The sequence below is a fragment of the Triticum dicoccoides genome, chromosome 1A, assembly GCF_002162155.2.
Source record: "Triticum dicoccoides isolate Atlit2015 ecotype Zavitan chromosome 1A, WEW_v2.0, whole genome shotgun sequence".
Lineage (NCBI taxonomy): Eukaryota > Viridiplantae > Streptophyta > Magnoliopsida > Poales > Poaceae > Triticum > Triticum dicoccoides.
The window spans coordinates 589,383,948-589,400,446 of NC_041380.1; the positions used below are offsets into that span (position 1 = coordinate 589,383,948).

Sequence of the window (16,499 nt, forward strand, 5' to 3'; positions counted from 1 at the left end):
TCTGCATAGGATTTCGGTGTTGAGCATATTATGTTTTTGCTATCTCAATATAAGCCATACCTAGTGAAAACAACCATAAATTAGCAATGCTTGCAACAAACATGCAGGTTCATCATATTGTGATCTACAAACCAATTTCATAGAAGTTGATTAGCTATGTTGGTTTACAAGCTAGAACAAAAAATTGCTAACCAACAATGGATGGGTGTTTTGACTCACCAACATTTAGATTTGTACTTTTTTTGGCACTTGGAGGCAAAAACAAAATTACAGTCCAGAAGCATCTTTATTGCATTATAGATGCTACAAAACTAATAAACACTAATGTGCTAACTAAGAAACACTAATGTGCTATCGTGAAAACATATCTAAACCTAGATGGAAGCAACAAGATTTTGAAATCAAGTCGAACACTCGCATTACCGCCAATATTGGGAATTTTCAATCCCATCAGATTATTGTGATATGCACAAAAAATTAACCAAAATTTGTAGATGACACAATGCTCCATTACACATCAGATATAACATATATACGCTCAGCAAAATTCATCGAAGCAAACACTACATCTAAAAGTAACGCAAAACAAAACAATTGATTAAAAATGAATCAAAGAAGAGATGAACCATAGTTCGGGTGAGTACAAACCAGGGGGTGACGCCTGTGATGCGCGTGTAGCTTCTTTGCCGCCTCAAAACGGTGCATCAACACAAGAAGGGGATTGTGATGGGTATGGCCTGGTGGGCGACCGAGGCGGCGATGGGGGTTACCAGTCTAGTGATAAGAGCAATGCTTGGTGCAGTAGACAGGGGGCCGGACGCAGCAGTGACGCCCGAGTAATGGTAACCGTGGTGGAGCTGATGGTGCGGACGTAGCCGTCGTGGTGTGTGAGCTCGGCGAGCTCAGGAATGGGCTCACCCGTGCGTTGGGAGGCGGGAGGTGGGTCGGGGAGGCAAGATTTACTCACGATGGATGGAGCAACACGTGAGATTTCAACGAGAGTTACTAGGAAAGGATTAAGTCATGCGATTAATTGACAGATAGAAAATCATATATATTTTTTCTTTTTGTGAGAGGCACGGCCTACCTCTCGCATAAGCACATCCGTGCATCCACGAGAAGTAATTCCGTCCCTCTCTTGGCAAGAAAAAAGAAAATGCATTTATATACTCCATTTCTGAATATATAAGTCTTTTTAAAGATTTCGTTATGGACTACGGAGCAATATGAGTGAATCTACATTCTAAAATCCATCTATATCGTAGGGAAAACGTTTGTCTATATACAGTCGTATGTAGTCCAAATTAAAATCTTTAAAAGAACTTATATTTAGTAATGGAGTACATACTCCCGGCGGATGCTTGTACACGACGATCTTGAATTCTTCATGTGCCCAGGCAAACCCTTTCCTGGTGTTCCAGCTCCAGAGCAGCCGGGTGGTGGAAGCCCTGTCGGGGCGGATCGAGCTGCCTTCACCGAAGGAGATGATGTAAACTTCATTACTCAACCTGGTTGCATCGTAGTTCGAGTACGAGGACTGGCCGGCGGAGCGGTGCTGGCGGGAGAGGATCGAGGAGTGGAGGAAGGCGATCCACGTCGCGGCGAGAGGCAGGGTGTGGCGAGCTACCGGGACGAGCACTGCTGGTGCTGAACCAAGCGCACCATGATCTCACCAAGTACCTCTGCTATGTACTCCCTCCATTCCTAGATTCATTTGTTTTGCTCCGTATGTAGTCCATTTAATGAAATCTTTACAAAAATTTATATTTAGGAATAAGAGGGAATATTCATCATCCCCTGACTCCATGGACGGAAGGTGCTCGTATCACTTGCTGGATTGCGCTTCGTTTCTTCATAGTACGCACTACATGCGCACGTTGCATGTGCCCGTGATGAAGTGCAAAAGAAAGCAAAATTCATGTGACATACAGAGAGAAGACGTCATAATAATTAAGAAAAAGAAAAAGAATGCACCAGCCGGGAATCGAACCACTGGTGCTGCACTATTCTACCACTATTATACCGTGGCAGGGTACTATTCTACCACTAGACCACTGGTGCTGCTATGTGCCATTTCTTTAGACAATATAATAATCGCAGACCTAGGCCAATGGTGCTTCTGTGATGTAATTATTTTATCAGTATAGGTAGACCATGTAAGAACATACTCTATGATGCAATGAAGAGTTATGGATTTTGCAGCTCCTAGCTAGAAATGGGGGCGGAACTCCGGCCTGTCTGTCCATGCGCTCGTCTACTATCTTAATTCAACCATCCCTGGCATCATTGTCCAAGATTTCAAGTCTCAATACCTCGTGTAAGCGAACCTTTCTTTGAAATCGACCGGTTTTCATTTCTTTTGATGGATGCTAAAATTATCAAAGAATCTCCATAAAAGGAGGCAAACCTGAGTGGCCTTATAAAAAATGTGTACCCTGAATCTGTACTCCATAATGTTACTTACTTGAAGTTTCTCTTGTCTGCACTTCTGAATAAATATAATATGTAAGTTGTGGGCTCTCTGGCTTTGTAGGCATCTCTGTTACAGGGACGCATTAGATAATTAGTTCTATATATGATATTGTCATTATTTGTCTGCCAAATAACTGAGCTGTTGCAGACAGTCTTTATATTGCCGCTGACATAGACAGCCTTTGCCCAATTAACCAATATAGGCAGATTTGTCTATTATGCGGGCACCACTATTTATTTTGTAACTTCTTGGCACAATGTGCTCCTGTCTGAAGCTTGATTTCTGTAAGAACTCATTTTGCTTACTTCCTACTACTTTCCCAGTGTCACATGTTATGCCAATGACTAAATATGATTATACTCTTGGGAACTGATCTGCAAAAACCACGTTGTAGAGTGAAGTCCATGCTTTGACATTTACTGATCTATTACAAGAATTGGGTGGAAACTCACACATGCAGCATAGTTAGGCGACTCAAATACAAATGGGTGATGACAAGTGAGATCACATTCTAGTTGACAACTTTAAGCCTTTGCCGGTTTCAGGTTAGTCCCTACATCGGCAGAATGAGGCTTGGACTTTCAGATATTGGAATCCTGCTAATGTCATTACAAACTCTGTGATTTACTATCTAGTTGCCTTTCAGATCAAGCAAGTCCTCTGTGCAATCCAGATATGTATCCGAGAAAACCGGTGTATCTTCTATGGCGCGACGAAACGACGTTCCAAGCGCGATCTGACTTCGATCCATATTTCTCTCACAGGTGTAACTTTTACGGAGGGGTTTTAGCAGAAATACTAGTACGTTCCAAGCGCGGCCTTGAGCGGATCGTAGGAGACGCTAATGTATAGGCTGAAACATCTCTAGTACTACTGTGGATGATGGAATGAAGATTATGTTCCTTGGACAGAAGCAGATGTTGTCACATGAGTTCTATGTGCAAGAATTACATAGTATCTAGGCACAGAGGAACCAGATCATCAAAGATTATGAACTGGCACATACTAGTAAGCTGGTGGTGGGCCCCAAACCGGGCAAAACACAGAAGGAAAGAGAGTAAAGTTTCAACTAGAACAGAAGGGAAAATAAGAGAACAGTGAGCAGAGCAAAATCTGTTCTTGAATTGCCCTCATCATTGCAGAAGTTCATTCCGCATTGTGCTTACCAAAATTGTCGGAGGACACCATCGAGAACGTTGTTTGTTAGCCAAGGAGACACCAACCAGTATCTCAGCCAAATCAAAAGAATCCTCTAAAAGAAGCTAAATCGAAAGAAAAGGAAATTATGTGAAAGCACAGCACACATAAGAAACAAGTAAACCCGCTGTCGTCGTTCAATAATATTACAAATTAGCAAAAAAAAACTAAATATGATAGAACCAAACATTAGATACTATAAAAAAAACTCAATCATCAAGAGTCACATTATTGGAAGCAGGCTGTGAGATATAACCAAAATGAAGAGTTAGGAATCCCAACACAAACTTCAGAGAACAGTTTAACAAATGAATCATTCTGATGAAACTCAAAATTTTCTGAATTTGATTTGTGGGACCCTCCTCAGAAGAGGAAAGACCCTTTAAAAATTAGCGTATGCTGTTTATTGTGGCGTGCACACGGTATTCTTTAGTAAAAGGCGAAAGAATAGTTCGCTTTGTGCTCACCACGCAGCTGCGTGCCTTTCACAGTCTGCCCTGCCTGCTCTCTTATACTCTCGCTGGCCACCCATTCTCCCACGACTAGCGATGTGGGACTAAAAAGAGCGCTCCTACAGCCTCCCCTCCCCCTGGCAGGCAGCTGGAGTCGATGCCTCAGCAATTGCCAGGCCCAATACTGGATGGGCCTGGGCCTGGCCCTGATTCAACAACAGAGACTCGCGTGTTGCTTCTTCTCTGTTTTTCTTGCTTTTCCCGGCGGTGGTCATCTACCGATGGGAGTACGCTCACGTGGCGAACACACATGGTTTACTACGAATGGCGCATCCCGTGGAGACCAATTGCCTGCTGTTATTCATATCCCGGTATTTTTCTAAAATGAAATGGTCCCTCCATTCCTAAATATTTGTCTTCATAGAGATTTCAACAAGTGACTATATACGTATGAAGCAAAATGAGTGAATCTATACTCTAAAATATGTCTATACATTCGTATGTGGTAGTCCATTTGAAATCTCTAAAAAGACAAATATTTAGGAACGGGGGAGTATATAATATCTTTGTACACTTTGCTGGTCTGCATGTTGATCAAGGCGGGAGAGTGGGACGCATCTCACATCACATCGTGTCACATGTGGATGTGGTGGCAGAAAATGGACTTGTGGAGAGACGCACAGAGACCTACCTCCTCCCGGTCACGTCGCTCACACAGTGCATGTATATGTATGTATGTATGCAGTGTACTACTACTAGGAGTACATGCACATGCACACCGATGCCACCCCTTGAGTCTTGACTCGTCGAGGGTCACGAAGAACAGTAGATGGACAATCCAATCCAATCCCCGTTCTCATCATCATGCTCGCACCCCTTCGCCACCTCATGGCTCGCAACTTGGCAAAAGAGCTACTCCGTGTCCATGGTGATGGGATACCACCACTCCAAATCACATATTTCTTGTGCAAAGCATAGTGCTCAAGATGCAAGCCTCACTAAAATCTGGAAATGCAAAAAAATATAAAATTATTTCACTCACCAAATGAGAATTATCTGATATACGGGCAACGGTCGCATTTCCAGATTTTAGTGAGGCCGCATGTCCTAGCAAATCATGTTTGACGTTCGTTGTGTCAAATTTAGCGAGAAGTTCGTGGTTTTCTGTACCCTTCATTCATTTATTTTTTATTTTATTTTCCTTTCTCCTTGGTTTTCCTTTTTCTTTTCAAATAAGGCTCACAATGTTTTTTAATACATAAAAAGATCACAAATTTTAGAAAATGTATACGTTTTTTAAAGAGGGTTAATTAAAAAAATTATGTTTCTGTTTAATTTTTTGAAAAACCTATTGGAAACCAAAAAAACCACTGGAATACTAGAGCAGGGAAAAATCACTCACCATCTTCTATGCGCCAGATTAGACCTTGTAGGGTTTCTTTCCCACAAAGAAGACCATGTACGTTTTCTTTTTTGGTTGAACAGGAAGAAATCGTAGACCAAAACGAACAGGGGCTGCATGCAAGAAGGCGGCCCATGACCCACACCGGTCAAGCGTCGTCGTCGGGATCTCTGAAAGGCCAGATCTGGGTTGAGCCTGATATTTTTTTTCTCTCTTTTTTTTTCATTACTCAAGTGTTACCAGTTTTACATTCATCAGCAACGATAATACTAATCTCCGGTGGTGCGTTTGCAAGGCAACAGGCCGTTCGCTGTTGTCCGCGTCCAATTGCTGCCATGGCATGCCCAGCTTTGTTCTGCACACGGCTAATCTTTCGAAATCCAGCTTGCCGTTCCTTGAGCAGCTCAACGATTTCGGCGACTTGGTGCATGTTCCTGGAGCGGTCCGCTGTCCCAGCATTGATCAATGCTACGATCTCGGCACAATCAGTCTCCACGAGTAGCGGCGCTTGGGACCAGTGCAGGGCTAGCCTAAGCCCCTCCTCGCACGCCGCTAGCTCAGCTTCCAGAGGTCCATGGCAGTTGAACAACCATCTACATGCAGCAAAGATTATCTGTCCTTCGTGATCACGTAAAATCATACCTGCGCCCGCTTCGCCTTCTGCTGCGACGTAAGAGCCATCAAAGTCCTGCTGGAGGTGGCACCCATGTGACATCAGGAAGTAAACGGCCTGTCATATGAGTACTCGGTGTGATACATCCACTCAGGTCAGCCGGGAATTTTCCTTTAGTGATGTCCGCCTGCGGGTAGTGCTTGATCATGAGCAGATAGTCCACGTATCCACACAGAAATTGTTTAGATGCTTCAATCGGAATCATTGGCTTATCATGGGTCAGTTCATTATGCACATGCCACACACGCCAGAATACCATGATAACTAACATGCGTTGTGTGTCATTCAGCTCTTGGAGGAGCATTAGCAGCCAGTCCGGTTCAGAATTTCTGAGTGCATCATCAGGCGGAAGATTCCAGACGTTTTCCATTTCATTCCAAAGGTTACGAGCATGGGGGCATCGGATGAGTGCATGATGGGCAGTTTCATTCTCTTGCCCGCAAATCGTGCACACACTAGCTGTCTCCATATGCCTTCGATGCTTGTTTGCCCGGGTGGCTAGCGCCTCATGAACAACTTTCCATGCGAAGATGCAAACTTTCGGTGGAGCTCCACAATTCCATAGCAGTTTCCAAGCCGGTCTAGTACCATCAGGTCTGGTGCTCGAGTCACCAACACCTTGCTGGGCAATGATTTCGTCCCGTGCCATATTGTACGCGGAGCGGACTGAGAAGCGACCATGCTTGTCCGGTTGCCATGCAATTGCATCATCTACCATCCGGCTAGAGGGTTTGATTTTCAGTATTTCCGCGACGTCCATTGCGAAGAAATGCTGCCGGAGAAGAGTTACATTCCAGGTCCCGTCAGCATTCAAAAGATCAGCGACCCACTTCAATCTACACCGGCGTTTTTGTGTGATCGGTTTAAAAGGTGCCCCCCTTGGAATCCAGGGGTCACGCCAAATGCGAATGTTTGCCCCATTTCCGACACGCCAGATGTATCCTTTCTTTACCAGTTCGAGGCCGTGTTCAATGGCATGCCATGTAGTCGACCCATTCCCTGTGAAAACTGTATCAGTGATGTTGCCAGAGGGATAATACTTGGCTCGGAGGACCTGTGCACAAAGACTGTCCGGAAACTCAATAAGTCGCCATGCTTGCCTTGCTAACAAGGCCTAATTAAATAATCTAAGATCTTTAAATCCCATACCGCCTCTTCCTTTCGGACATAGCATGCTGTCCCAACTGACCCAATGAGTTTTGCGCTTGCCCTTTTCTGCACCCCACCAGAAGCGACGAATCATCTTTGTTAACTCCTCACACAGGCCAGCGGGTACCTTGAACACACTCATGATATAGACCGGGAGAGCTTGCGCAACCGCTTTAATTTTTATCTCCTTCCCTGCATGGACAGTTGATTATCACCACACTCCATCAGACTTTTTGCTAATTTCTCCTGTAGGCTTTTTAGCTTCCCTTTACTCATTCTGCCATCTGGGGTAGGGAGGCCGAGATATCTAGCTTCAAAGGTAGTTTGCGTGACCTGGAGAGTGATTTTAATGCTCTCTTGGGTTCCCTGCTGACACGCTGGGCTGAACAAGATTGAACACTTGTTTGGATTGATCATTTGCCCTGTTCCCTTAGCATACACATCCAGAATGTGCTTCACTCTTTCTGCCTGCCCCAGCTCTGCCTTGAAGAACAACAAGGTGTCGTCTGCGAATAGCAAATGGGAAATTCCCGGTGCTCTTCGGCAGACTCTCAGCGGAGTGATTGTACCCTGGGTCACTTCCCGTTGCAACAGAGCAGAGAGGCCATCAACGACAAAAAGGAACAGAAAAGGGGATAGTGGATCACCTTGGCGAAGACCTCTTGTTGGGAGAAACGAATCAAGCAGGGTTCCATTGAATTTTACCGAATAGCTCACCGAGGTCACACAGGACATTACCCAATCTACCCATCGGGGAGCGAAACCCAGACTCTGCATCGTTCTTTTAAGAAATTCCCAATCAACTCTGTCGTACACCTTTGATAGATCTAGTTTATACGCACAAAAAGATTCATGTTCCTTTTTGCAATGCTCAATTGCATGAAAGCACTCAAATGCCACTAACGCATTATCAGTTATCATACGCCCGGGGACGAAGGCACTTTGATTTAAGGAGATTATCTCCCCAAGCAAAGGGCGTAACCTGTTCACCAAGCATTTGGCCACTATTTTGTACAGCACCGAGCACAAACTAATGGGTCGGAACTCCTTCAGTGTCTCCGGCTGATCAGACTTTGGGATCAACACAATAGCAGTGGCATTCGTTTCTGACGGCATGTGTCCAGTAACAAAGAAGAGCCTAACCGCGGCAACAACCGTATCCTTTAAGACAGCCCAGTTTCTTTGATAGAACCGCGCTGGAAACCCGTCCGGCCCTGGAGCTTTTAGGGGTCCTATTTGAAACAACGCATCCGCAATTTCTTTCTCCGAGAAATCTTTGCAAAGTGACTCGTTCATTTCAGCCGTTACTTTTTTCTCTATAAGACCAACAATCTGATCTGCATTTAACGATGGGTCACGGGTGAACAATTCCTTGCAAAAGGACGAGGCCATCAGCTCCATAACCGACGGTGTAGACTGCCAAACTCCATCATCATCTTTCAGTTTTTGGATTTTATTCTTACGTGCTCTCCAAACAGATCTATTGTGAAAGAACTTAGTATTTCGGTCCCCCTCCTTTAGCCAAACAACCCGCGATCGTTGCAGCCATAGGAGTTCTTCCTTATAGAGTAGTTCATTCATGCAGTCAGAGAGTCTTCTGATTTCATGCTGGTCACCATTGGATTGCAGCAGCTGGTCCCGTCTTCTACGTGTCTTTTCAAGCTCTCGCATGACATTGCCAAATCTTCTTCTGCTCCATCCTTGCAAATGTTCCATTACAGCATTCAGTCCAGCTGTAACCGACGCAAGGTTGCCACTGGTATGTGTGGCAGCCCATGCTTTTTCAATTAGTTCTGGTAATTCCCCCGCACGCTCCCAAAAGACCTCATATTGACTTGATCGTCGGCGTCTCGGAATAGCCTCCTCTCTCTGCATATGAACAAGGATCGGAAGGTGATCAGAACATGGCGACACCAAGTGTACCACATGCGCATCTGAAAAAATATCCCGCCACCGATCATCAGCTAGGGCTCTGTCCAGCCTAACTTTAACATTTGCTCTACCTATCCTTTTATTGTCATAGGTGAAAGGAGCACCTTTAAATCCTAGATCATGAAGCTCACAGTCTTGCACCACTTCACGGAACGCGGCAATCTGGCCGGCCGGCCGCGGGGTAGTAGACAAATGTTCGCATTGCCAGAGTGCATCCATGGAAGATCACTGGTAGCACACAAATCAGATAATATGGACCACATGCGATGCCGGTTTTCAGTGCGTGGTTCTCCATACACACAAGTAAGATGCCAGGGAGGGTCAGACGGAGTCGCACGTACATGAGCATCAATCACTCTATCATTTGTATCCTTGATCTCGACTGACATCTGATCGGTCCAAAACAAAGCTAACCCACCACTCTGACCATTGCTATCGACACCCGGCCCCATTTTTATACTGACATTTGTTTTTGCTTTTTTGCTCGGCTGTATGCTTGCATTATTTGTACGCTTTGACGCTGTGCAGGCTGATCGGGCGACAGAGGGGCCGGCATGTCACATCACCTCGTGCTGCATGCAGCGGTAGAAATAGACTGGTAGAGAGACGTACAGAGACCTACCTCACGACCAGTGTATGCAGTGTACGAGTAGTATGTACTACGTAGTACACCAGTACATGCAGATGCAGTGCTGCATCTCATCTCACCGTGATTTTTCGAGGCAATCGTCCAATCCACCCCTCTCATCGATCATCCTCGCCATCATGGCATCATCACAAGTACTACCACTTTGGTGGCACCTCACTCCCAATCTCGCAAAGCGCAACAGCGCCGTGAGTCGACTGTGATGATGGCCGTAATGATGGGATCCCACCGCCCCAGATCACACGATCCAGTGACCGGTGACGGCGAGCGACACACACCGGCCGGCGGCATAAAAACTTCAGACGGATGGATGGATCGATCCTGCTGAGGTCCCTGCGTGCAAAGCAAGCAGATGGTGATCCTTTGTACGTATCGTTTTCTATCTTCTGCTGCTGCTGCTGCTGCTGGGCTGCGTGGATCCGTTGGCACTGTCGCCGGCTGGCGCATAGGGATCCCGGAATTCTGCAGGTGCAGCCATGCACTGTGCGGGCGATGTGCGACGGTACCGGGCGAGTGATGGGCGGCTTCTGCCATGCAGCAGCGCAGTGCTGTGCTGCCTCGGGATGGCCAACAAAATGCGACTAGGCAGTAGCGATAGGCACTAGTACGTAGGGATAGAGGCTAGGCTAGGCATGCATCCATGTCGAGTGCCCCTCGGCGCAGGGACCACGGCCCGTGTCGTCTTTGTGTCACCCGCAACCACCAGCCCGCTCTCGCCCCGGCAGCTTCCACCACTCCACATGCCATGCCATTCAAGGACCGACGTACTCCATGCTTTGCCTTTGTTTCTTGATCCATGGTTTCTCAAGCATTGGTGCCTAGCTTTGATCGCGTGTCCCGTTATTCTTGTACAGTGTACACAATGTGATCACATGGGACATACATAATGTCACCACATGAGAATGTCTTGCAACAAAGACTCCACAAGAAGTAAAAACTAGAATTTTCACTTCGACAGAATTTTGTGCCGCGCCAAAACTCCGTCCACCATCGTATTCTGTAGTCGCCAAGGCAACACTGAAGAAAGAGATGAGTTGCCGTCATACCCAAATCTGAAGAGGCACCTTTGCATACAAGGATGATTTTCAAGCCAATGAACCGGACCGCCGCAAGTGACTTTGTGGCACGTCAGCCGGGGTTCTTCATCACCGGAGCGCCGTCAACTTCATCCGACGCGGTCGAAGAAAAGGAACGCTGCTGTTTGTCGCCATCCACACACCTCACTGCAAGACACCAAACACAACCACAACAGACAACGCCAATGCATCCAAGAGAGTGTTGTGCGTCAACCATCGGACACAAATCTCATCAGATTTGAAAGACCGGTAAGAAGACCGAGCCACCGGCTCCTCGGTGCCATCCATTAGAACGTCACATATATGGAGAAATTAGCAGAAGCAGATTATTCCGACACGGCGCCGTCTCCACCATTGATGCAACATCTCTAACAGAAAACTATGCCTAACCTATCTTCCTACCGAAGAATAAGAGCATCTCCAGCCGCGCCCCCAACACGTCCTCCCCAGGCGATTTTGCCGCGCCGGCGTCGAAAAAACGGCCCAGTCGCGCCCCAGAAGCCCGTTTTTCGCCGGCTCGGGGCGAAACTGGTGCCGGCGGATTCAGGCCGAACCCGGCTTCCTGGGGGGCGCCTGGGGCGCCGGCTCAAGCGAAAAGGGCGCGTGGGTCCGCCCTGTCGGTGAGGCGAGCGCCTGTTCCCGCCGTTTTTTCCCGCGTTTTCCCCATTTCCCTCCCGTAATCTTCCCTCCTCCCGCCAAACTCCCTCCCGCTCGCCTCCCTCCCAGCCGGCCGCCATGCCACCGAAGAAGTACGTCGCCCCCCGCGCGGCGGCAACCGCGACCGCCTCCGTCGCCCAGCCGAAGTAGAGAAAGCTGAGGGCGCCGCCGACCAAGCCACCGGGCATGACAAACGCCGAGTGAAGGGCGGAAGTTCAGCGGCGGGAGGCTGTCACCGCCGACCGGCGGAACAGGGCCATCGCGAAGAAGGCCCGCGACAACGCGGCGCGCACGGCTACGGCTGCCTCGGCGGACCAAATCGAAGCCGAGGCGGCTCGCGCGGGGATGATGAATCCACCCGGAAGCCACGCCCAGTACGCGCCCTGGGGTCAGCAAGGCGTCGGCTCTCCGCAACCATGGGCATCGCCCTCGCCGGGCTACGCCGACGGTGACGCGCACGGTGGGTTCAACCCAAACGTCACATTCCCCCATAGATACCCGGTCCAGCGCGCGCCCTCACCCGCCTTCGTCGGCGTGCAGTACCCTCCATACAACTACTCGCCGCCCGCCTACGCTTCATCCCCGACGCCCGCGCTACGCCGTGGCCCGCTGCCCTACTCGCACCTGGGTCAGGACAGGCGAGCCACGCATCAAGTGGGCATCCAAGGAGGAGGAATGCCTCGCCGAAGCATGTAAAGTCGTCTGCCTCGACCCGACGACCGGCACGAACCAGAGCGTCGACACGTACTGGGACCGCATCAAGGCCGAGTTCGACGAGCGCAAGCTCGTCGACCCCTACTTCAAAGGCGTCTACATGCAGCGCGGCTCCAAGGCGATGGCGAACCATTGGGGGCGTATCCAGGGGGCGTGCAAATGGCATGGGGTCGCCGAGGAGGCCGCGGCTCGCTCGGAGAGCGGCGCCAGCGTCGAGGATCAGGTATGCCACACCGGCCTCCCGCCTCTCTTCGCCGTGTACGCGCGCCAACTGTTTGTCCCTCCGCGCAGTTGCTGCGCATGTTCACCCTGTACCGGCGGAGCAACAGCGACGCCGAATTCAAGTACCTCCACGTCTACAAGCGCATTGACAAGTGCGAGAAGTGGGCGGAAGTCTGGCGCACCCTCGACAAGGCCAAGGAGACCTACAAGCCGGACGCGCCGACTCCTGGCGCATCGGAAGGGCGGCCGGACGGCAACAAAGTTACCAAGAAGGGGAAATACGCCGACGCGGCCACCGCTCGAGTGCAGGAGTCCATCGAGCACTGCCTCGCCGACGCGCAGGCCCGGGCCGTCCTTCGTGAAGAGAAGACCGAGGCGCGGTGGTCGGCGTTGATGTCGAGCAGCGCCGTCAAGCTCGATCTGCTCCGGACGAACGTCGCCGCGAAGAAGAGAAACACCGACCTGGCTTTCCTGCTGGGCGGGGCGGACATGCTCCAGAGCACCGACGAGACGGTCAAGGCCTCATCCTGAACCAGCTTCCTTCGACAAGGCCGTCGACGTCGACGCCAACGCACACGCCGACGCCGACGCCAAGCCCGCGTGACGACGCCCAGCACCACCGAAGCCGCGCCGACGCCGCCCAGCGCAGAGGCTGCTCCGACACCGCCAAGCCCGCGCACTCCAACTCTGCCGACGTCTGGGGCAGAGCCCGCCGAGTGATGCGCACGCGAACTTCTGCCACTCTACTTTTTGTACGCCGAACTGTGGCTTGCGATCGCCCAACTTGTGACGCCTTTTGTGAGCGAAAACGACCAAGTTTAAATTTTTCGCGTCCTAGGGCCGGCGCCTGGGGGTGTGACTGGGAGGTAGGTCGCCCCAGGGGCCGAACTAGCGCCGGTGCGCCCCAGACCGTCCTTTTTTAGCGCCTTAGGAGGTCGAACGGCTAGAGATGCTCTAACTGCCAGGGTCCGCGTCCGCTCCCGTCGCTGGAGCGACAGACGGAGAGGAAGAAGACCCACGGCGTCGCTGGTGGTGAGAGAAGGCAGAAGATCGCCTTCGATCGCCTCACTGGAGCGGTTTTCATGAAAGCGAACGAAGAGGTTCACTCTCCCGGTCTCCCCGTCTCCCGATATTCGTATTGTGTGTGTGTGTTTTGTTTTGGCTATTTTTGCAAATGGGTTTCTAACCTTGTCTTTTTTCAAATGATTTGGAGCAGTTTTTTTGTTTTTGTTTTTGAGCGATGCATGAGCAGGTGATTGGTAATCGAATGGACAGGACGCACAGTAAACAAACGGGGCGGCAAAAGAGAGTAAAGGAAAAGGCTGAATGCTAGAGCGAGGGCGGCCCACCACAAAGTGGTAAAATTTGAGTCTTTTGAGAAGGGTGGAGAAAACTTGTTCCTACCAGTACGTACGTACCTGTCCTTTTTTTTTGCATGGACGTAAGTACCTGTCTATCAGTCCACAACGTGACGTGTTTTCACATTCTGCACCTCTGACAGCCGGCCGATGGTATATGAACAAGGGCATTTACAATCATAATAGACAAATTTGACCTCTCGAGGGTTCACAGTTATGATAATTTTTTTACATGAAGACAATGGATCACCAAACAGCCACTACCGTCGTGAGAATAAACCACCGATGCCCCGCCCCTCTATCGAAGTCGGTTTGACCTTGTCAATAAACCAGCCAAGACGTGTTCATGCACGTGTCCTAAAGGACCAGCATCCCGAAAACGCCCTTGAATCCATTTGAAGGGTTTGAATGTCATGTCCATTTGAGTCTTATTGAATTTTGATTTTGATTGCATCAAGGAAAAACCATAGAAATTTTATGAAACATATAAGAAATTCGGAGTTCCTAATAAAATATTTGAATCAAAGAGGCCCAAAGATACAAAATGAAGGACAAAACTACAAGATACCCGAATGATAATACTATTTTATTGATGATCGCAACATGCGTGGTACTACTGGCAGAGCTACTACCACTCCAGTTCAGTTGTCCGGAGTCCATCCAAACTATTCGTCTCAATCTACAGAATCATTACACCCAACACTAGCAAATGACTCCCCTGCTTGCTAAACAACAAAACGTAGTATTTGGTTCCCACCCCCGTTTACGCTTCCAACGAGCGTAAACGCCCCCTGAAGCCTAACCCGTTTCCACCAACCGAATGCACAAAACCGAAAGAAACGCTAGTTGACCGACGACCATCCACCTGCCGTGCCGGCCGATCAGACTCTGAGGAGGTAGACGCTGAGCTCGGGCCCGCCATTGATGCCGGAGCCGGAGCTGCTGCTGTCGGGGTTCATCATGTAGAAGGCCTCCGAGTCGCGGGACCCCACCACCCGCTCGAACCGGGCGCGCATGTACATCACGTCGCCCTCCCCGCCGCCGCAGCTCGCCGCGGGGATCACCCCGGCGCCCATCGACACCGGCTCCAGCGCGCGGAGCACGCGCCAGTCCGCGGCCCCGCACTCGCGCCGCACCGCGTACCCGCAGCTCTTCCCGTTCACGTACGCGCGCCACACCGTCTCCTCCACCAGCTTCCTCCCGCCCCCGTCGCCGCCCCCGGTGGCGGCCTTGGCGCGCTCGCACTCGAGGGCGATGCGCACCAGGCCGGACGCCATCTCGCGCACCAGGCCCCCCGTGGGCGCGGCCAGCTCCAGCAGCAGCGCCGGGCACGCGCGCGGGTCCGTCTGGAACGCCAGGTGCACGTGGCCGCGCCGGTGGCCGTAGAGCGTGCCGGTGAGCCGCGCGCCGAGCCCCACCTGCCGCCGCCGCCCCGACACGGCCGCCGACAGCGCCGACCGCAGCCGCGCCACCGCCGTCCGGACCTTCCTCCTCTGCTGCTGCTTCTCCTGCGCTGGCGCGGCGGTCCCCGTCACCGGCTTCTTGGGAGGGGACACGAAGTCCTCGGAGTGGAAGGAGGGGCAGGCGGACGAGAAGGCCATGGCGCGCTCGTCCTCCTCCTCCTCCTCCTCGGCCTCCGAGCCCCTCACATACCCCTCGTCCCCGCTGGCCGCGCCGGCGCCACGGCTGCCGCTCTTGCCAAGAACCGGCCACCTGAAGTGCCTCCTGGAGGACGACATCGGGTCGTTCCCGTGCGGGCCCTTCGCCGCCGCGATGGCTCTCATGGCGACCTCGAGCTCGGAGCAAGCAAGCTCTGCTTCACTAGCTACGGAGGCAGAGAGTGTTGTATCCAGTCAGTAGTGGTCTACTGCTTTGTCTCTGAAGCTAGCTAGCGGTGGTGGTTTTGTACTGGGTGGGGTGGTGAGCAGTGAGCGGAGCAGAGCCCCCGCCAAAAGCAGAAGAGGGAGAGAGAGGGAGGAGGAAGGAGAGAGAGCTTCTTGTTCTTGGCATGGACCGGAGCTCTGATCCCGGGCTTGTTTTCTTGCGAGGAAATGGTGGACAGGGACGCAGGCCGTGGCAGGCAGGAGAAATCGACGGCAGGTGAGATAATGGACGGCTCAGAAGAGATGAAGAGAGTGGCAGCCGTTAAGAAAAAAAGCAGAGTCGAGAGCAGTGAGAGTGACATGGCAGGGGAGGTTTACTGGCCTCGGGGTGGGCGATTGGTTTGCTGTGGGGTTTAATTTGAGTGGCTGATGAGGCTGAAATAATGTAGTGTAAGCTTCAAGGTGTTGTGATTTTATTTTTGAGGATAGATGTTGTCTGGTCTTTGGAGAAAGGTTAGGGCAAACAGGTGAGAAAAAAGTTTACTTAGGATTGATTAAGAGCGAACAGGTGAGAAAAAGTTTACTACTTAAGATTGTTTAAGTATGGTGGAGGTCTTTTTCTTTATGATAGAAGTTACTGTTTTTCAATCCTCTACGTCACGTGATCCCTGTGGTCAAATTCTTTTATTCAAGCATATTTTTCCAAAAATATTGTGTTCAGGCAT

General features: G+C 50.3%; 1 protein-coding gene and 1 non-coding gene across 2 annotated transcripts; both read right to left on the minus strand.

The window, feature by feature from the left end:
* Positions 1-4,026: 4,026 nt before the first annotated feature.
* On the minus strand, positions 4,027-4,146 carry LOC119295853. Its single transcript, XR_005144390.1, has one exon. It is a non-coding gene; the product is annotated as a U5 spliceosomal RNA (small nuclear RNA).
* Positions 4,147-14,452: 10,306 nt separating this feature from the next.
* On the minus strand, positions 14,453-16,131 carry LOC119293304 (protein MIZU-KUSSEI 1-like). Its single transcript, XM_037571821.1, has one exon. It carries the CDS (start codon positions 15,733-15,735, stop codon positions 14,833-14,835), a length of 903 nt encoding a protein of 300 aa, XP_037427718.1. The 5' UTR covers positions 15,736-16,131; the 3' UTR covers positions 14,453-14,832.
* Between the last annotated feature and the right edge of the window lie 368 nt (positions 16,132-16,499).